Source organism: Rhincodon typus, chromosome 29, assembly GCF_021869965.1.
Source record: "Rhincodon typus isolate 14 chromosome 29, sRhiTyp1.1, whole genome shotgun sequence".
Lineage (NCBI taxonomy): Eukaryota > Metazoa > Chordata > Chondrichthyes > Orectolobiformes > Rhincodontidae > Rhincodon > Rhincodon typus.
This window is the reverse complement of record NC_063360.1, coordinates 22,601,692-22,624,176: the sequence shown is the minus strand read 5'-3', so window position 1 is coordinate 22,624,176 and position 22,485 is coordinate 22,601,692. Positions and strand designations below refer to the sequence as shown.

General features: G+C 39.5%; 1 protein-coding gene across 2 annotated transcripts in view; it reads right to left on the bottom strand.

Annotated features, from left to right (window-relative positions):
• Positions 1-19,536, bottom strand: part of LOC109935170 (AN1-type zinc finger protein 5-like) — a 32,204-nt gene extending 12,668 nt beyond the window's left edge. The window contains exons 1-2 of one of the 2 annotated variants that reach the window (XM_020533842.2): positions 19,439-19,536; positions 6,192-6,370 (exon numbers count right to left, since the gene is read on the bottom strand). In XM_020533842.2, coding sequence (XP_020389431.1) covers positions 6,192-6,342 — 151 coding nt within the window. In that variant the 5' untranslated portion in view covers positions 6,343-6,370; positions 19,439-19,536. Of the gene's footprint in view, positions 1-6,191; positions 6,371-7,009; positions 7,409-19,438 lie in introns of those variants that run through there. The other variant, XM_020533841.2, reaches the window with a different exon arrangement.
• Positions 19,537-22,485: the final 2,949 nt, after the last annotated feature.

Here is a 22,485-nt window from a genome sequence, read left to right as displayed (position 1 = left end):
AATAGATAAATACACAGGTTTTGTGCAACAAAACAAGCTTTGTAAGCATGTCTTTTGTTTTGTGTTTTGGTGGAAGATGACAGCCTTTCAAAATACCATTTAGTTTTACTTAAAAACAATTTTTAGGAGGAAACATGTATTTAAAAATATGAGAGTTTACAGAAAACACTAGTTCCACCACATTTCTCAGACCAGCCTTACTGCCAAAACATTATCAATTTTGAATACATTGAGGCTATCATACAAGTCTCAAAATTTTCTTACTGTGTTCCACAGGTATCATATGTTGCAGTGCCCTCAAAGTATATAAATCACCTGCAGGTGGCAATTTAAGACCTTAAGGAATAGAAATAGGGTATTCAGCCCTGCACAATTCAATAAGATCATGGCTGATCAGACACTCCCACATCTACTTTCCTGCCCTTTCCCTATACCCTTGATTCCTCTACTATAAAGAATCAATCTCAGCCTTAAGTATATAGAAGGAATCCACTCCCGCAGCGCTCTATGACAAGGAGTTTCCAAAGATACTTACCCTCAGAAGAAATTCATCTCATTCTTAAATTGGTGCCCTTTAATTCCGAGGCAAAGCCCTCTGGTCCTAGATTCTCCCAAGAGGGAGAAAAAATCTCTTAGTATTTCTGCTGTCAAGAATCAAGAATTTCACATATTTCAATGAGATCACCTCACTCTTCTAAGCTCCAGCAAGTAGAGTCCCAACTTGTTTAGCTTTTGCTTGTAAGACATTCCCTCCAGCCCAGAGATCATCCTTGTGAACCTTCTCTAAATTATCTCCTATGAAATAATATCTTTTCCTTAAATAAGAAAACCAAAATTGCTCTCAATACTCCAGATATGGTCTCACCAGCACCTTGTACAGCAAGACTTCCCTACTCTTATACTCCAACCCCTTTAGCATAAGGGCCAATATTCCATTAGCCTTTCTTATTACCTGTTGCACTCGTTCATGAAACGCAAACTAGCACGCAAGTACTCTCAAGTCCCTTTGGGTCACATCTTTCTGCAGTTTTTCTCTATTTAAATACTGTTCTTTTGTTCTCCCTTCCAGAATGAGAAACTTCACATTGTCCCACATTTTACTGCATTTGCCAACTTTTTGCCCACTTACTTAACCTATCAATAACAGAAAAAAACAAGCATTGACCTTTTACAAATTACCTTGTAGAGACCTCATTGTCAGAACTATTCATAGCTGGGAGACCAGCTAAGTCTTATAAAACAAATCTTAATTTTTTTTGTAAATCTACAATAGTGAATAGGGGAAGGGTTTTTAAAAATATGTTTAACTGAGTTCTGTCTCTTGGTTAAGTTTTTAAAAAATATAAACAGGTCCTAATTTATACTACAGCAGTAAGACTGTGCCTTTTTATGGGTCTGTTGATTGTTAAGGTGCAGTGATGGCCTTTAGTATTGATGTGCTCTTCCTGTCAGATGTGGGAGATTAGGCAGAATTTCAACAGTCCTAATGATTATGTCTGCAGGAAGTGTATTTGGTTGTGAATCTATCAGATCACATGGATCAGGTATAGTAGCAGTTACAAACAATAAGGAACTTACAGCAGCCAGGGGTGTGATTGACGGCAGTTTCAGGGAGGTTGGAAAACCGCAGATACAGTCAGGTAGATGGATTATTTCCAGGAAAGGTAGGAGGAGTAGGTGGGTAGTGCAGGAGTCTCTGTGGCTATCCCCATTTCAAACAACTATGCTGTTCTGGAAAATGCAGAAGGTAATGGAGTCTCGGGAGAATGTAACACCGACAGCCAGGTTTCTGGTACAGAGACTGGCTCTGCTGTAATAAGAGATAGTGAAAAAAGAGAAAAGGCTGAGGCTGGTACAGTTGAGAAAAGGAGCGAGTCAAACAGGAGCAAGGCAGAGAGTGAAGTAGGACTGATAAATAAAACTGCATTTATTTCAATGGCAAGAGACTGGGCAAGTAAGATAGATAAAGTCAACCATGGTTGGGACCATAGGACTGGTATATCATAGGAATACAGAACTGTGACTCAGGGATGGATAGGACTAGCTGCTTAATGTTCCAGGGTATAGATACTATAGGGAGGATGGGGGGAGCACGGGGAAGCAAGAGAGAAGGGGAGTGGCATTTTTGGTTAAGGATAACATTACAGTTGTACCTATAGAGGGTATTCCGGGTAGTACATCCAGTGAAGTTATTTGGATGGAACCAAAAAATAAGAAAAGGATGATCTCCATATTGGGGTTTACTGTAGATCCCCAGGCAATTGGAAAGCAAATTTGTAAGGAGATCTCCGAGTTATCTGTAAGAATAATAGGGTTGTAATGGTAGGGGATTTTACCTTTCCAAATATAGACTGGGACTGCCACAGTGTTAAGGGCTTGGATAGAGAGGAATTTGATCTACCTACTAGAGAAGGAGCTAAACTTGATCTTCTCAAGAAATAATGTAGGGCAAGTGACTGAGGGGTCAATAGGGAAGAACTTTGGGGCTAGTGACCATAATTCTATTAGTTGTAAAATAGTTGTGGAAAGGATAAACCTGATCTAAAAGTTAAAGTTCTAAATTGGAGGAAAGCCAATTTTGACGGTAAGAACTTTCAAAAATTGATTGGGGACTGCTATTCATAGGTAAAGAGACAGGTGGAAAGTGGGAGTCCTTCAAAAATGAGATGAGTTAACGAGAGATCAGAGACAGTACATTCCCGTTATGTGAAGGGCAAGGCTGGAAGAAGTAGAGAATACTGGAAGACTAGGGAAATTGAGGGTCTGGTCAAGAAAAAAAAAAAAAAGTGTGTCAGGTATAGACAGCTGTGATCGAGTGAATCCCTAGAACAGTACAAGGGCAGTAAGAGTATACTCGAGGGAAAACAGGAGAGTAAAAGCAGGACATGAGATTGCTTTGGCAAGTAAGGTTAAGGAGAATCCAAAGAGATTCTATAAATACATTAAAGGTCAAAAGAGTAACGAGAGAGAGAGAACAGGGCCCCTTTAAGATCAACAAGGTTGCCTACATGTGGAACCACAGAAGATGGGCGAGATACTAAATGAGTATTTCACTTCAGTGTTTACTATGGAGGGGTACACGGAAGATACAAAACTTGGGGAAATAAATAGCGACATCTTGAAAAATGTCCAGATTACAGAGTAGATAGTGCTGGGCATCTTAAAATACAAAACAAAAGCTGGATAAATCCCCGGAATCTGATCCGGTGTACCCTATAACTCTGCAGGAAGCTAGAGAAGTGATTGCTGGGCCCCTTGCTGAAATATTTGTATTAACAATAGTCACGAATGAGGTGCCGGAAGAAAGGAGGTTAGCTAATGTGGTGCCATTATTTAAAAAGGTGGTAAGGAGAAGCCAGGGAAATATACACCGGTGAGCTGTTGGAAGGGATTCTGAGGGACAGGATTTGCATGCATTTGGAAAGACAAGGACTGATGAGGGACAGTCAACGTAGTTTTGTGCGTGGGAAATCATGTCTTACTAATGTGATTAAGATGTTTGAAGAAGTGACAAAGACGATTGACAAAGGCAAAGGCAGAGCAGTGGATTTCATCTATATGGACTTCAAGAAAAAGTTCTGCATGGTAGACTGGTTAGCAAGGTTAAATCACATGGAATACAGGGAAAGCTAGCCATTTGGATACAAAATTGGCTTAAAGGTAGGACACAGAGGGTGGTGATGGAGGATTGCTTTTCAGACGAGGCCTGTGACCAGCGGTGCGCTGCAAAGTTCGGTCCTGGGTCCACTGCTTTTTGTCATTTATATAAATTATATAAATGATGTGAATATACGAGGTGTAGTTAGTAATTTTGCAGATGACACCAAAATTAATGGTGTAGCGGACAAAGAAAGTTACCTCAGAGTACAAACGTGACCTTGATCAGATCAGCAAATTGGCCAAGGAGTGACAGATGGAGTTTTATTTAGATAAACATGTGGTGCTGCATTTTGTTAAGCAAATCAGGGCAGAACTTATTTACTTAACGTAAAGTTTGGGGAGCTTTGCTTGGGGTGCAGCTTCATAGCTCCTTGAAAGTGGAATTGCAGGTAGACAGGGTAGTGAAGGCAGCATTTGGCACACTTGCCTTCATTGGTCAGTTCATTGAGTATGGGAGGTGGGAGGTCACGACGCAGCTCTACAGAACATTAGTTAGGTCACTACTGGAATGCTGCATTCAATTCTGGTGTCTTGGCTGTAGGAAGGATGTCGTGAAACTTGGTTCAGAAAGGATTATAGAAGTTTGTTGCCAGGGTTGGAGGGTTTCAGCTATAGTGAGAAGCTGAATAGGCTGGGGCTATTTACTCTAGAGTGTTGGAGGTTGATGCTTATAGAGTTTTATAAAATCATGAGGGGCATGGATAGGGTAAATAGACAAGGTCTTTTCCTCAGGGTAGGGGAGTCCAAAACAAGAGGGCATAGGTTTGAGGGAGGAAAGATTTAAAAGGGACACAAGGGCAACTTTTATCAGAGGGTGGTGTGTACATGGAACGAGCTACCAGAGGTAGTGGTGGAAGCTGGTACAATTACAAGATTTAAAAGGCATCTGGACGGGTACATGAATAGCAAGGGTTTAAGAGGGATATGGGTCAAATGCTGGCAAATTGACTAGATTAAATTCGGGTATGATCGGCATGGACAATTTCTGTACTGTACATCTATGACTTTAAAAATTGTTTATATCTTTGTTGCAACCTGCTTTTCTGCCTTTGTGTCATCCACAAATTTAGCTCATGTAGTCATTTCCTTCCTCCAAGTCATTAATATACATTGTAAACTGTTGAAGTCCCAACACTGATCCCAACGGAACGCCACTGGTCACAGGTCACCAACCTGAAAAAGAACTCGTTAACCCCACTTGCTATTTCCTGCCTGTTAGCCGTTTCACTGTCAATATACTACCTCAAACAATGTGGGCTTCCCTTTTTCCTTTATTCTTGCATTTCATGTAAAAGAAAGATGGCAGATTAAATGCTGTGAGCACTATGTTAGCTGTGCTTCATCAGGCTAACTTTCACCCTGGTCCCCCAGAGAGAGAAAGCTAGACAGCTACAGCCGAATTCCAACACAGCTTCAAAAGTATAGCAAAATCAACCTGTACCTGGATGGCAGGGAACAAGACAGGAACAGAGTCCAGCTAGCTGATAAGTACAGCCAGTAATTTTGATCCAAGACCTGGCAAGTGGGAACCAAGCAGAGGGAGTTCTAGCCAGAAAGATAGAGTGCTAAATTTCTACTCTTAATTCAGGCACTTTAATGTTAACAAATTGAAAAAAGGGTACAAACAAAAAAATTTCTGCCAGGAACAATATTTGCAAACCTTGGGTTTAATTCATGTATGTCTTTACTCCATCCCAAACACGACAAAAAAAAAAATCATTGTACCTACAAGCATACAAAGCAAAATATTTTTGGTCAAACTGTATACAACCAATTTTAATACCCCAAAGCAAACCTACTTATAGGTACTGCTTTAAACAATGTATTACGCCAATTACACTCAATATTCACCATGTGGTTCAGGCCTTGAAATTAGTTTCAAAATAACAGATTAATGAGCTCATTCGTCCCTCCAGAAGTCAGCATTGTTAGGTTAAATCATAAAAGAGTAAGGGGAACAACCAGCACTCACTTTCGTTAGATTCACCCTATTTAGGGTGAAGTTTTTTTTTAGAAAACTGTGGAGAGTTGCTGAAAGTAAGCTGACATTGTAATCAGGGCATCTGGAATATGAAAAGAGGATAAACAATGGTGCGTTTATCGCCTCCAAAAAAACAAACAGAAGAGAGAAAGCATTGGAACGAGAGTTGGGAAACAGAAAGGAAATGTAGAATAAAAATAATTTTAAATTATACAGAAATAACTACAACTTGGAAAATTTCAAACTTGAAATTTCAACAATTTAATGCATTTCAATGATACAGCAGAGAAAAATACTGTTTCCACAGAGCTAATGGCATACTGACAGATCTTGGAAAACATCTCTGAATTCCTCAACCTCAAGTGCTCTTGCCCAGAGTTTCTGCAGTCTTCACAAATATCATTATTTGGCAGAAAATTATGTCAATATAATTTTTCTCCTTGGCTCACCACAGATGCATAAAGGAAAATTACTTGGAAAAACAGAACTTTCCCCCTCCCATTTGGGGAAGTTTCTCATGGTGTTCCATTGTTGAACCTTCCTGACTCACCTGGTGGGCTCATTCTTCCACTGTTCTGCTGTCTCTGTAGATACTCCTTGTAGCAAACTGAACACATCCCATTGGTTCGAGGGTTGCCATAGAAACCACAGCCAGTGGTACACAGCATGGGCACCTGTGTTTGATTTGTCTCCTGAGCCATCCTGGTTTACATATACCCAACGTACAACCTGTAATTAGACAGAAGAGGTCAAACAATACAAGTATAGAATTACACCACTTCATTTTTTACCATCCATCATCAGATTCCTAATACGGTGACCTCCCTTGGGGTGGAACAATCCGTTAGAAATGTACAGAAATTCTATTCAAGAAAGTTTTTGAAACCTACATGAGTAGGTTTACAAATTTGTTGTTTTTTTAAAAGAAGAAAAAAAAAACAACAACAATCTCTTTCTCATTTTGCTCAAACAGCAAGTGCCACTCGAATAATTAGGAAAGCTGATTCGGGATTATTGGGCTGAATTTAATCATTGCAATGTCAAAATTTATGGACATGCATCTCGTTTTTGTAAAAGAAACAGCATCCATGTAATTTCAACTTGACACTATTTCCCCTATCCTTTTCAGGTGAGCTCAAGGACAAGTATCTTTCATTATGACTGGACTTAAAAATGTTTTCTTAATCTTTTTTTATTTAAAGACTGCTGGCTAAATATTGTGTTAATAAAACCTGCTCTCTTGCAGCAAAAGATCTTTAACAAGTCAAGTCACAAAATCTTAATTGCTGCACAAGTTCCAAAATTCAGTCACCAATGAGTTCCATTTAACATTCAAGCCTCAGTCAAAATCCAACTCAAATTGCTCACCTCCAAAATGATAAAACCAAAATGCTCCACGGTCATTCATTTGATCGCTGGGGGAAATCCACTACAGTACAGCAGTCAGCAATAGAGATGACCAAAATTCTAGGTTTAACCATTGATTTGTACCAAATCAGCTGCTCTTAGCTGAGGCAACTAGGGTGTAAAGTTTCTGTTCACACTTGCCAATTGGTGATTCCCATTTGTGGTGTTAGGAGAGATCATTCCACAGCTAAACAGTACCAGCACAAAGAAAACACATGGGCAAGCAGAAAGATAACCCAAAAGGGGAAAGGAGGGAGGAAGGAAGGGACCCCCAGGGAGAAACTAAAATGGGCAAAGGAACATAAGAAATTCTTTGAAAAGGTCTCTTCTGACACAAAGCAGGTGCTTTGCAGTTTAAAAAAAAGTTTAAAGGTTTCAGAATGGAGCGCCAAAAAAATGTTATATATGCATTAACATTAGTTTTACATTCAGCTGGTTAGTGCTTTCAAAACATTAGCACTTATCACAACAGCATCACAGTGGTGCTATACGCAATCTATTCATAATCACTAGCATTCTGGACAGTGTGTGTTCGGTTACGTTGCTGCCAAAATGAGTCACACTGACTTGCATCAATCCAGTGCCAAACGTATCAACTGCAACAGAACATTAGTTTTTAACATTGGAAAATTCTTCCAAAACATCTCAGGTGCTATTTTACTCCTGCTAAATTTCATACTTCTAAGTAAAATCAAAGTAATATTGTTCCATTTAAACTATGCCCAATCCCATCATCCTAATGTTGAGCAGATCCCAGAATCATCGAAACAAAAACCTTGAAACACAAATATATTCTCCATAAATATAGCATTTACAAAAAGTTTAAAATTTACTCCTCCCCAAAGCAATGCACTAATAACCTTCTTCCTCAAAAGGGCCAAATTACTCCCTATTTTGACAACTGACTTTCATTTCCCTAATAATGAAACTAGAGCAATTCCATAGTGATTATCTCCATTATCTTTCCTCTTAGAGGAGATAATGAGCAACCAGTCAACAGAAATCCCATATTCTCTATTCTAAGAATCTTCACCCGAAAACTCCGTCAAAGCAGCCTAGTGCAGGTTACACCTCTTGGTCAATGTTTATTCCTCAACCAACACGGTTAAATAGAGTAATTATCTATCCACTTACTGTTCGTGGGGAACTTATACTCACACTGGCAGTCACATCTGTCTCCTTCACCTGTGACTAAACTTTGTTTAAATACAAGAAACTCATCTCTCAATTCAGAATGTTTTCATTATGGTAGGTAAATTGAAATAATATGAAAACATCCTCCAATACTGTTCAATTAAAATTAATATTCAGAAGTATAGAGAATGAATTTTCTTGGTAAAAAAACTTGCTTTGAACTAACAGCTTGCTGGACTACATCACTGGTCTTTGGTCCTTTTTAATTAGATTGACAACATCAGAAACAAAGGCTAAAAAACAGAGCAAAGATGTTCAAATGGCTGGCTTTAAGCAAGGTCGCAGACAAAAATTCTGCTTTTTAACACTAAAATCTTAGAATAAATAACAGACACAGACAACTGGTGGTGGTCTAACTGGAGTATCACCACACATCAGGGGAGGGGAAGAGGTTGTGAAGGACAGTCCTTCATGGCAACCTAAGAAGGTGCTGAAACTGCACTGCAAACTCAGCGACCAGCCAACACTGCAGCAGCCTGTTTGCTCAGTTGGTTTAACCAGCGTTAAACAATAGTGTATGTGTTATAGTGGTTTGAACGTTATTCCTACAGTCCTTCAATCAGATTTGGAAATTAAACACAAAACTAGATCTGTAACAGCCATAGAAAGAATTCATTGTGTGCCAGATTTCAGTGCCAGTAAAAGAAAGCATTCAAATGTTTGCTGCTACTAGATGTTAAAGCCATCCGACAACTTGAGATGTGCACTACAGCATGCAGGAGACCAAAAGGTTGAACGGTGATGGCGAACAGACAATACCAAGAGTTCACTACTTCATGTAGTAAGTATTACCCTAAACTATTCACAACTAATTTATACAGTAAAACATTATATCTGTTACTTTCAGGTGTAAGGAACCTTTTCTCAGTTCAAATACATAGAGGCCCAGACTGGAAAGAATCATTTAAACATTTAGGAGATGTTTGAAAACATGAAAACCCTTTAAAAGTTTGACAAATCTCAAGTAAAATCCAGAACTTAAAAGATTTGCGAATAAAGTCATTAAAACATTTCTCATCAAAACGACTGCATATTTAAACATTTCAAAACTGAATAATGTTACAACATTAAAAAAATTTAAGCCTACACTGGAATTTTAATTTCCAGTAGCAGCCTCTTTCATGCATTTCTGTGATGCAGTGACTGCAAGCCAGCCTTGCTCACAGCTGCCTGTGGTCTCTGTCCATGTTACGTGTTGCTAGGCCTTTGTGTAGCCATTGCTGGGAAAGAATCTGGCAGGCTTGCATATAGAGTCGTAGAGATACACAGCACGGAAACAGACCTTTTGGTCCAATTCGTCTGCGTCGACCAGATATCCTAAACTCATCTTACTCCAATCTCCTAGCATTTAGCCCATATCCCTGTACACCTTTATCTAACAACAGTGGCAAAATCAAACAGGTAAAAAGAATTACCATACTCTTAACAGTAAACAATGGACATACTACAAATCCATAATGTTTGCTCTTCACCTGCTAGACTGTGCGCTTTCTGATATTCCCCTCTTCTTTCTCACGTAGTCTCAATATCATCTCACAAATCTGAGCTTTCACCACTGTAGGTACATGGAGTACATCACCTCACGCATTGCCCTCCAACCTAAACCAGGCAGGAATCAATGCACCCATCATAGCAAGTGTTATGATGCTAGCTGATGTTATTACCAGACAAGTCAGATTCCAAACTGATACCTGCTTCATTATTGTTTTAGTTTTAACGAGGTGAAACACAAAGATGCAATGCTACAGATTCAGATTTAAGAATAAATTTGTTTGGTGTAATGAATTATTTTAAGATAAAATAGAATAAATCTAACTATTTATACGCAAAACATTTCAAAATGTCATAAGACAATAAAAAGTACAATCCAAATAACGCCCACAGCATCACATTACAGTACTCAGAATTCCCTTTTCTATTCCATAGAATTGGGCTTCAGTTCTTGGTCATGAGAATCTGATAGCCTCTTCCTTGATTTGGCATATGACAGACGTTCAATTTCATAGAATCCTTTTAACCAAACATTTCTTAGTTTGAAAATTTAAAACCAAAACACTTACGTAACCTTTTTCTTAACAGTCCTAAACTACTGCACTCTTTCAGGGGCAACTAACTGTCTTACACATTCAGCTTCTGCGAAGACTCTGAAAACGTTTCCTCTCCCTAATCAACAACATTCAGGCAACATCTTTTCATGTTTGCTATCAGTGGTCCAAGACAGTCCACCATTTTTGACAGCAACTTGGGATTTGCCAGCAATGCTTGTACCCAAGACAAAGAAGCTCTTAACTAAAGTCAGCATCCTCAAAAAGGTAGAGTCAAAATCAAAAGAACTGATGATATTTTCTAGCACAACAAATTTTACTATTAACTTCACAATTCACCTACAGGATCGGTGTGTGCACGAGAGGGAAAAAAAGGAGCGAGACACAGAAGCATGGAATCAGTGACAGCAATTTCTGTAATTCCACATTTCACTGCATGTACAGACTCTAGAAATAGTTCACTGTATTGACAAACACTAACTTGCTTATTGTTACTACTGCCAAATTTGCACCAAAAGGCAGAGGTACAGTCTAAATTAATATTCTAAGTTTAGAACTCAGCAACTTTTCAAAGGACTTTACTTGACAGATTTAGTCTGTGACTTACAGAATCACCATAGACCTTAAATGGCACAAGCAATCAACTTCAGTCTTTGGGATATCAATTATACTCAGTCAAGGAACCTAAAACGAGTCACTATAAGGTATAAATTGGGCACTATCTAGAGTTCTGAAAAATAACATTTTAGCATTTCTCATGCAATTCACAGTTGTTCATTTCTCTCTCCCACATAACTGATTGTGAAGTACCAAGTACCAGGCAATTGTTTTCTTTTCAAGGTTAGATTTCAGGAAAAGGGCTTAAAATGGGAGAAAGAAAGAAAGAAAGAAAGAAAAGAATTTACTGTGTTCAAAAGATATACTAGTCCGTGCCAATCTTTATAAAACTTGCAAACCTGCGAGAATTTCAGGACTCAGCGTGAAGGCCGAAATACCACATTAGCCCAAAAATATTAGTCTGTATTAACATAGCACTTTGTGCATTGATTGAAATGTTTTGGGCAACCAGACAAATTATTTTTGAAATGTAGGCAAGCGCTGCTAGCTTGCAAATGGCAGAATTCAAATACCAAATGACAGTAATTCACAAGCTAACACGGATTGAATTATAACTAGTGATTGTAACAGGTGTATTTTTTAATAATGGCAAGAGATATTTTTCATGAACTGTACTAGTGCAGTACTGAAGGCACGCTGCATTTTATTGTGTGCTCAACTCCTGAATTGGGAAATTGAACCCTGATTAGACAAATTCGTACGAGAAACAAAAAATTAGCGTTTTTTCTAATATGGCAACACATGAACACAGACACCAGTCCACTGGACAATTCCCATCACTGGTTGGGCCAAGAGACAGACTTTAAAAACCCCTGCTGCATTATCTTGGCAGGTGGGGAGGGGGAGGGGAGAGAATGTCTAACTGTACATTTCTCTTTCCAGTACATAATCTCAAAGTACACAAGTATATTTGCCTGCCTACATTGGAGCCAATTGTAACTAATAAGTTAATTACTGCACTTCCCACTTTACATTCATAACCTGCACATCTCTGTTTAAGTTAAACATGAAGACTACTTCCACCAAATAACTGAAAGTTTACCCAAAATAAAACATTAAAGTGGTTTTAAAGATCATTTTTAGTATGTGCCAGGGTTTGAACTACCTGTCTTATAACTCTTGAATGTGAAATGTTAACCCTGCCTTTCTCTTTCCAAGAATGCCTGATCTGCAGAATGAAAATAAATGACCTTTTTCTTTCATTGGAAAAACAAACTAAATCGGAAAATAGTATATTTGCTTATTTTGCAGAGTTTGGAATTTGTCAAATGGAACACAGTACACAGTATTAGTCTGAAGGCTAGAAACTATGTCACATTAGACTGGCCGATGATTCGACAATTCTTTTCAAATATGGAATTTAATTAACTCATTTAATAGCACATTTAATCAAAGTACAAAATACAGCCCAACATTTGTACTTTTTACTCAACATTAATAAAAACAAATTAGGCATAATATGTGCACACTGACAGAAAAAGTGTTACAATATTTCTAAAATTACAAGATTTTTGGAATTGCTGAATTTCAAAGGGACTGGGTGTCCTTGCTCATGGGTCAATGAATTAACATCTTGTAATTAAGAAGATAAATAGGATGATAACCTTCATTGCAGAGGATTTGAGTACAGGAGTAAAGATGTCTCATTACACTCATGCAGTGGCTTGGTGAGACCACACTGGAGTATTGTGGGCAATTTGGTCTCTATCTAAAGAAAGACGTACTTGCATAGGAGGTCGTCAGAGGTCCAAACGAATTCCTGAGATGCAGGGTTTGTCCTGTGAGGAAATATTAAAATGATGGGGTCTATGTCCTTTGGAGTTCAGAAGAATGAGAGACGAAGTGCTACACAAATGAGTTTTGGGAGCTTTGAGTTCTTAACTGGCATAGATGGGCAACACCCACACTCCACATACAACTACACCCTCAAAGCCAATTTAAAAAAGAGGAAATCAGTTGGTGTGCGAAGTGGAAAGATAATTTCCAATGTAATGCTCTCTTCACAGTACATAAACAGTTTTATTCTATACACAGCTGGAGCACTAAATTTGACTTGATCCAAAAACTGCTCTTCAGCAGATAAAGAAAAATTCAAAGATGACTAAAAGCATCTTTTATTATTTGGCTGTTGCACCAACAGGAATAATTGTTGTGAGTTTATTAAATGTGCTTACACTCCTACAAGTACTCCACATACAGATTAACTGACTGGAAGGGCATGTTCTATCCTTCTCCATGTTACAATTTCTTTCAGTCTATTCATTCCAACAGATACACTTTTGCAAATGAAGATTGCTCTTGAAAATGTTTCACTATGAACTGTCATATTTGACATAATTTCTTACAGTTAAAAGTGAAGATTCAGATGAGATTATAGAAATCATAGGATATTAGTTGAGATACATTGCTATTGTTTATGGGTTTAAATATCATTTTCCCAACATCCTATTTAGTTTACAGCATTCCCAATAAATTCCCAAGATTTTACAGGGTGACCCTGGAAATCTTTCACGAGTAGGGCACAAACTGCAGCAATGTGTTGATTATAGTCACTCTTCTGCAGTTTGCATCCAGCAGATTCACCTCTTAAGTTTGCCAAACAGGCAAGTTTATTGTCTTGGGATTCAAATCTGCACAATTGCTTTAAAAGTTATATTCAGTTTCTTAAGTGCAGTTGTTACTGTCAATCTGTAAAATAAACAGAACAGATTAAACTGGAAAACACCCAACTTCAACGAAAGAAGTTCTGTCTTAAGAAAGGGATCTGTGAAGCACATACAAACCAACTTGAAGCTGAAGACAGCCCTTCCAACACTGCGCCCCCACCCCCCAAAAAGCTTACCAAGTACTACCCTCTTTTTGTAGAGTCAGAGATATACAGCACAGAAACAGATCCTTTGGTCCAACTCATCCATGGCAACCAGATATCCTAAATTAATCTAGTCACATCTGCCAGCATTCGGCCATGTCCCTCTAAACCCTTCCGATTCATTCACCCATCTCGGTGGGACCCCTAATTGTTGGATGGCACGGTGGCACAATGGTTAGCACTGCTACCACAATGCCAGGGACCCGGGTTCAATTCCACCCTCGGGCGACTGTGTGTGGAGTTTGCACATTCTCCCCATGTCTGCGTGGGTTTCCTCCAGGTGCTTCAGTTTCCTCCCGCAGTCCAAAGATGTGCAGGCTAGATGGATTGGTCATGCTAAATTGCCCATAGGGTTCAGGGATTTGTACATTAGGATGGTTATAGGGGGATGGGTTTGGGTGGGTGCTCTGAGGGTCAGTGTGGACTTGTTGGGCCGAAGGGTCTGTTTCCACACTGTAGGGATTCTATGATTCATGCAGATGCCTTTTAAATGTTGTAATCGTACCAACCTCTACCACTTCCTCTGGCACTTTATTCCACACGCACCACTCTCTACATGAAAAAGTTGCCCCAAGGTCCTTTTAAATCTTTCCCCTCTCACCTTAAACCTATGCCCTCTAGTTTTGGACTCCCCCATTCCAGGGAAAAGACCTTGCCTAATTATCATATCCATGCCCCTCATGATTTTATAAACCTCTTTCAGCTCACCTCTCAGCCTCCGAGAATCCAGTGAAAATAGCCCCCGCCTATTCAGCCTCTCCCTATAGCTCAAACCCTCCAACCCTGGCAACATCCTTATAAATCTTTTCTAAACCCTTACAAGTTCCACAACATCCTTCCGAGAGCAGGGAGGCCAGAACTGCATGCAGCATTCCAATAGTGGCCTAACCAATGTCCTGTGCAGCAGCAATATGACTTCCCAGCACCTATACTCAATGCACTGACCAATAGACGCAAACATACCAAACATAACCTTCACCACCCTGCCTGCCTGCGACTCCACTTTCAAGGAACTATGAACCTGTAGTCCAAGGTCTTGCTGTTCAGCAACGCACCCCAGGTCATACCATTATTTGGCTTATTAATTACACAAAGTGGTGTTGAATATGTTCCATCTTACTGTTAGACAGTGACAGCTTCAGCAAAAACAGGAAGGTGAATAAAATAGTGGGGCCCACAAAGAGAAGCAGCTTTCCCTAGTAGAAATGCTATTACATATTTCTTCTAGCTTTAACCGATACACCTACTTGTACTTTTCTCTCTTGAGACTAAAAACACCACTCCTACCCTGCAAATTACCGACCAATGTGATCTTCCAGCTTTCTGAAAATTTTGTAACCAACTAATGGCTCAGTGGTTAGCACTGCTGCTTCACAGCAGCAGGGAGCCGGGTTCAACTCCAGCCTCAGGCAACTGTCTGTGTGAAGTTTGCATATTCTCCCCGTTACTGTTTGGGTTTCCTCCCACAATCCAAAGGTGTGCAGGTTAGGTGGACTGACCATGCTAAATTGCCCATAGTGTTCGGGGGTGTGCAGGCTAGGTGGATTAGCCATGGGAAATGCAGCGATTGGCTGGGTGGGTGGGGCAGGGTAAGACTGGGTGGGATGCTCTTTGGAGAGTTGGTGTGAACTTGTTGGGCTGAATGGCCTGTTTCCACACCGTAGGGATTCTGAAAAGAGAAAAAAAAACTATCATGCGTAAACAATTTTACATGTGGATGACATGAAAGAGAACAGATTTCACTATCCCATCAGCAGGAGTATTGTACTAAGGGAATGATACCAATTAATAAGTACTTAAACTTGAGCTCATTTATTTCCCCCATCTGAGATTTGCATTTCACAACCAACACAACTGAAAAATAGTAAAGAATACATGAAAACCTGCAGCAGAAATTTTGGATAGAGGGTCAGCCAATAATGACTGAAAAATATCCTTGAATATTGTTTCTCAAAGAAACACATTTTAAAAGCAAGTGCAAAGTAAAATTTTCAATTCGATGTTTGTATATCAAAAGCATTCAACAAAGTCTGGAAAATAATTTAGTCTTAAATTATTTAGTCTTAAATTATTTGTAAGTGGCAAAACCTTAGCCATTAATAACTTGTGATATCAAATGAAGACATTACACTGGTACTGAATCTTTAGTGCCTGGATAGTTAGGATGCCCACATTTGTCAACTCAAGCAATAACCATATACTGTTCGTTGCAACAGCCACTTGTAGGGGGCTTTAATGAAACTGAAAATATCTCCCTTGATGCCTCTGTAGTGAATAATATTATAAACACAGACTATAAAGGCCTCTAACTTGATCATGGTCTGTACAGCAGTGCCTTAAGAGAAAAAAGGATTCCTCGCTTCTTGGCCTCTATCCAAGTAATTCTACTGAAATGCTAAATACAGCTTTAAAAAGGTATGCCTGCCATAGCAATATTTCTGACACAAAGAATTGCCCACCAGTACACTTCCACACCATTGAGGTGGGAAAGAGGAAAAAAAAACAAACATGACAGCTTGTTCCCACCAAGCTTCAGCACAGAAACTGCCAGGCAGCAAAGAAGATTATATGCTGAATTTGTATTTGAATTCGATGCAGTCAGCAAGGAGAACCCATGCTTGAATTTGAATGTACTTCAAACTTGCTCAGAAGTAACATTTTGTTCAAGAGTCAGCATTTAGCAAAGCAATTTCCTACGTACGAATAGAAACTTTAAATAATTGCAAACTATGATCATCAAAAGCCAATTCAAGCTTTGGATGTTATCAAATCTATCCCCCTTTGGCATCAGGTGGAACAAGATGCAATTGCTTTATTTTTGTCAGTATTAATATTGTAATCAGTATGCATGTTATTAAACTGGCTCTACCAGGAACCTATCATTTTATGGTTTCCATGTCAAAAAGTTCTTTCCATTGTACAATTCCTGTACTAAAAATAATTCTCCAACCCGTTCAAAAGTTTTACTATTTTAAACAAAATACAACTTGTTAATTTTTATAAGAGACTGATAAGTATTTTGCTTGCCTGCCATGTTTAAAATGGTTACTGTAAAACAGACTGGTGAATTTGCCAAAATAAACAGTTCTAGACAATTTTCAGTTCAAATTTAAATGGGGTTTTACAAATCAGCTCCAACTTAAAATAAACCACAATTTGCTTATTGCCAAACAGGCTAGGATTCCTCGCAACGCTGGAAAGATGATGTGATTTCATCACTGGGGTTTCAGTAAAAGAGTAATGGCTGACATGTAAAATGTTTATATTATAGGCTGTAGTGTATAGTGTCCTATTTACAGGATAAATCAGTATTTTTATTTAAAAATCCTCATCCATATCTTGTTTTGCCACAGCTCTGAACTCCCCCAGCTGCACAACCCTCTAAAATATCTGCACTTTTTCATTCTGGTCCCATGATTAACTCCACACTCTTTCACCACCCCCCCCACTCCATCCTCCACCAAACAATTTTCATCATTCATTGTAGCTGTATTGTAGCTATCTAAGTTCTAAAACCACATATTTCTGTCTAATCCCCTCCATTTCACTTCTTTAAGATGCTCCTTAAAAACCTACTTCCTGGACCAAACCTTTGGTTATTTGCCTAAACAACTCCTTAATAGATGGCATCACCTTATCCTATAAAAAGGTCAATGAAGCACTTTGCATGAGTCATTAAGAGGTACTATATAAATACAAGTTGTTGTTCAATCAAATTTTGTTCATTCAAATGTTGATGGATTCTCCTATCAAAGGATACCATTGCTTTTAAAATCAAAACATAGAAAATTTACACCACAGGAGATGACTCGATCCATCCTGTGACAAATAAAAAAGATCCAACTTAATCCCACATTCCTATCACATGTACTAAAGGTTACAGCACTTAAACTGCATGAGTATTTTTAATGCAAAAAGGGATTCTGCTGTACCACCTAGTCAAGGTGTGAAAGACATTCAGGCTGAAATAATTTCAAACTCCCCTGTAATCCTGCAAATTATTTTAAATCTTTGCACTGGTTGAGGGAATAGATTATTTTTACTCTATTTAGGCCCCTTCATAATCATATGCACCTCAAGTCAGTCTCCTTAGTTTTAAAGGAAACCACCCTAGCCTACCCAACCTTTCCTGATTTACAAAACTCTTTAATAGTAGCAATTACAAAAATCTTCTCTCTATTCTCTCTTCTTCCCTCTTTAGTTCAATTAGACCCTTACTAATATTTGAGATAATTCTGATGATAGCAGCACTATTGGATCAGCAAGGATTCAAGTATTTAATCAACTTCTCAGTGTAATGATTATATCACTAATAGCCAGAGTAGAGAATTATCCACATCTATTTTCTTTAGGTGAATTAAGACAAAGTTCAAGACATCAATTACAGTCAGTCAAATAAATACTTTGTGAAGTGCACCAAAGAATACACAAGTATTTTTGACACAAAATAACTAATGGATTTGATTAACCTCTACCCCAGGATTATTCAGTTAAGTAACCATTAGAATTGACATTTGGAATTGAAAAATTTGACAGTTGTGTTTATTTTTCATGAGGGGCAGAAAAGGATGCCTGAAACCTTAAGTGCTATATGGGAATAAAATAAAATCCTTACAGGTTCCAAAATCCTCCAAGTGTTAGATTTTGAAGTCTAACGCACAAACAAATTTAATGAAACCACTACTCAACCGTCATTTAAATATCAAAGAAAGGCAACTTAATTCACATGCCATTCATTTTAACATGCGATTATTTCAAACACAAAAAGTCAGAAAGGTTCTTCAGTAAAAGGCCAGTATTACGGCCAGGGTGAAGTTTCAATCTAGGATCGTCGGATGTTTGTGAAACCGTTCCGAACCCATTTGCAAAAACAAAGTTGTCTTTTCTCACTCAACATATTAAAACTTCTACTGGCTTCTGAATCAAATAATTAAATCAAATGCTTCAAAGAAAACCAGGTAGCAATAATCTGTTCTGGTGACTGTTCGCGCAGTACAGTCTCAATATTTCTAACATAGGCTGAAAAGGAGGAGGATAATTGGGAGCGACCTCGTTGATATACTTATAGCGCTGCAGACAAAATAGCAAAGACAATACAACTTTAAACCCTGGTGGGGAACAAAGAACGAGGAAACACCATTAAGGGGTATGTCCAGAAAATGTCGCTCAGCTCCAGACACCAGCAGAACCCTGACTGATAGCGCGCTCAGCCAATCAGACGTCGCGCCTAGCGCCGCTCTCCAATCAGCGCAGCCGAGACGGGCGGAACATCCGGCCCCCGCAAGCAGCCAGTCCGAGCTGGTCTCGCCTCCCAGCCCCTTCCAGACAGGGGCCCGCCGCCAACTGCCAGCCCCAGGCTTCGAGGCCCAAGCCTAGTCAGGACGGCAGACGGGTCGGCCAGGCAACTCGGTCCCCTAGGTTCCAGCGTGGTGTGGGATAGGGATGGGGGGGGGATGGGCGGCCTGCCAGACGAGCGAGACATTAGAAATAAGCCGGACTCTTTCACATGACGTGTGGAGCAGCCATGGCGACGGGACGGGCAGCTTCAGCCGGAATGAGCCGGCGATATTCACCCCCATCCCTCAGGGAGGGCAGCGGCTTCTCTGAGCTTCAATTGTTACTTGACGAGGCCTCAAGTAGAGTAAGAAAGTCTGGTTTACCTACCTCTGAGATCCAGGGACACAACTGTCCTCTCTCTCAGTTGCTGACACTGATTGTTCTCTGAGTCCGGCCTCCTCCAATCCCCCCCTCCCCCACTTCCCACAAAGCACGCCTGACGTCACGGGGTATCTGACGTCACACGCACGGCCCCATTGTGACGGTGGCATCGGTGATGTCATTTTACAGCCCTTTCTCATCTTCTCTGACTTACTGCCTTCCATTCCTCATCCCCTCCTCCCTCACTTACTGCCTTCCATTCCTCATCCCCTCCACTTTCTCTCCTCCAGCTCCTCCTTCACTTACTGCCTTCCATTCCTGATCCTCTCCTCCTCCCTCACCTACTGCCTTCCATTCCTCATCCCCTCCACTCCCTCTCCTTCCCCCTCCCCTACTGCCTTCCATTCCTCATTCCCCTCCTCCAACTCTCTACTCCCTCTCCTCCTCTCTCACCTGCTGTCTTCCATTCCTCATCTCCTCCTCCAACCCTCTACCCCCTCACTTCCTCCTCCGTCACCTACTGCCTTCTATCCCTCAGGCCCTCCACTCCCTCTCATCCTCCTCCTCCCTCACCTACTGCCTTCCATGCCTCATCTCCTCATCCTCCCTCACCTACTGCTTTCCATTCCTCATCACCTCCTCCACCACTCTACTCTTCCTCCCTCACCTACTGCCTTCTATTCCTTATCACCTCCTTCACCCTTTTACTCCATTTCTTCTTCCTCAAACATAACTTCCTTTCCACTCCTCCTCATCCCTCACCTGCTGCCTTCTACTCCTCGCCCCCTGCTCCTTTACTTCCCTCTCTCTCCTCCTCCAATCCCCCCTCATCTATTGCTCCTTGATTCACTAAGTCCTTTAGGGAAGGAAATCATCCTTATCTACACATGACTCCAAACCCATAGCAATGCAGATGACACTTAACTGCTTTCTGCAATGATCCAGCAAGTCATTCAGGTCAAGGACAATTATAGATGCAAAGCAAATCCTGGCCTTGTTTTCAATGCATTAGTGCCATGAAAGAATAAAGAAAAAGAATATTCTATCATTTCACAAGGCCATCTTCTCCAGAGGCAGCTATGGTTCAGTCAATAGAATTTTCACCTCTGAGTCAGAACGCTGTGGTTTCAAGTCAAACACCAGTGACTTTCAACTCTCTCCAAGGCTTTGGCCCTTCCAATGATCTCTTCCAACAATGTATATTGGATTTTCTTTTAGTCATAAGAACAAAGATGGAGTGTTCAAACCCACTTAGGCAGGGAATTCTAAAGGTTGAAAGATGTTATGAAAAGGCATGAATTCAAGACTACAATAAAAACAAAAGAATGCTGGAAATATTTAACAAGTCTTGGAGCAGATACAATTGTTTCCGGTTCTGATAAAGAGTGACAAAAAGAAGACCTGAGAAGTTGAACTGTTCTTTCACTTTCCTTCAATGTTGTCAAACTCTGCGGAGGATTTCTAGCATTTTCCATTCCCTTTTTCCAACATCTTCCTTTGCAGATTATAGTTTGAAAATTACTATCTTTACCACCTCCACTTCGAGAGGATAACATGCTGGAAGAAACAAAATGCACTGTTGCAACAAAACTGTACATTGTGTTGTGAAGTTATTCATGGTTCTTATTAATATGGTGAACATAATATTTAGTTCTGGGACGATTGAAGTTATTAGGGTCAGATGATTAAAATTCGAGGCTCGAGAGTTTGCCTGAAAACCTTAAAAAATTGCAATCCAAAAATAGTCGTCCATCTTTATTCCAAAAGTCAGAATGAAACAGATAGAGTTGTAAAATCGGAAATGTGCTTGCTGAGCTAAGGAACTCAGACATGATGTCTGCAATCCTTGCAAATAATGGCTATTCAGAGAGATATTTTTCTTTTAAAAAGCAGAACTAAATTAATCCAAAGACATTTAGTGAACCCTGAACGATTGTGAAATCCATTTATTTCATCTGATCAAAGAATAAATTCAAAATGAGGAATAAATAGCCTAAAGTTCGGCTTGAGGACATCCCAGAGCAGGCTATGTCGTTATGGAGATAGTTGAAGCTTGGGACGGTCTCTAGTTTGTTTAGAGTTATTTATAGTTTGGACCCGATGTGTTAGTTTACAACTCTCTGAGAGAAAAGAACCTATGTAAATTACGGATGGACCTCCATTGTAAGCAATGTAAAAAAAATTCATCATACACCAAATATGGGTGAGGCTTAAACTCTTCTTGAATTTTGAGAGAGAACAGACCGTGGACGTTTGTCTAGTTTGATGCTAGTGGAATAATCTAATGTGAACCTCACAATGTCTTTTGGCAACAGTAAGCAATGAGCCAAAATAGTCAAGAAGCATTGGAAAAGCAACTGGAACAAGAAACTGAGCCAACTGAGCTATCCATAGCCAAGAGAAGGTGAATGAAAATTTACCTCTAAGAATAGCTGGAGCTGAGGAGAATTAAATATAGTTTCCAGAGGACTCTAGGCTACTTGTGTTTGGTCCACAAAAGTTAAAAAAAATTCAAGATATCACAGGATAGAAGGGAATTCTTAGGGGAGAAAGGAGATAAACCTGAGGACCTGGCATGTGTAGTATGAGCTAGAGTGTTAACTATTTGCCTTGTTTAATTTTTATTGTTTTTAAGAGACTTGGTGTTTTATTTTCAAAAATAATGCAACCTTGTGGTTACTTCTATTGGAAAAAAAAACAAAATGCTTGGATTTCTCTTTAAGCATTAATAGTCCCTAACCAGTCATAACAGTGACTACTGTCTGAAATTAATCATGACCTGTATTCCCAATTCCAGCACTTCAAATGTAACTACCAGCTACATTCTAGCAAGTGTAGTATACTTTGTAAACAATAATCTGTAGTGCATGGTATATGTCAATGTATTGTAAACCAAAGAACAAAATTCTTCTATCAACATGCTTCTGCATTTCTGTCAGTAATTTTCTACCCTTGGTAATATCATCTAGAAATGAGTTAGCTTTCATATCTATGCTTGCTTCATGGGGATGTGTTCTTTGGTAATGAAGCAGGCCCTTAGATGCATTGGACAG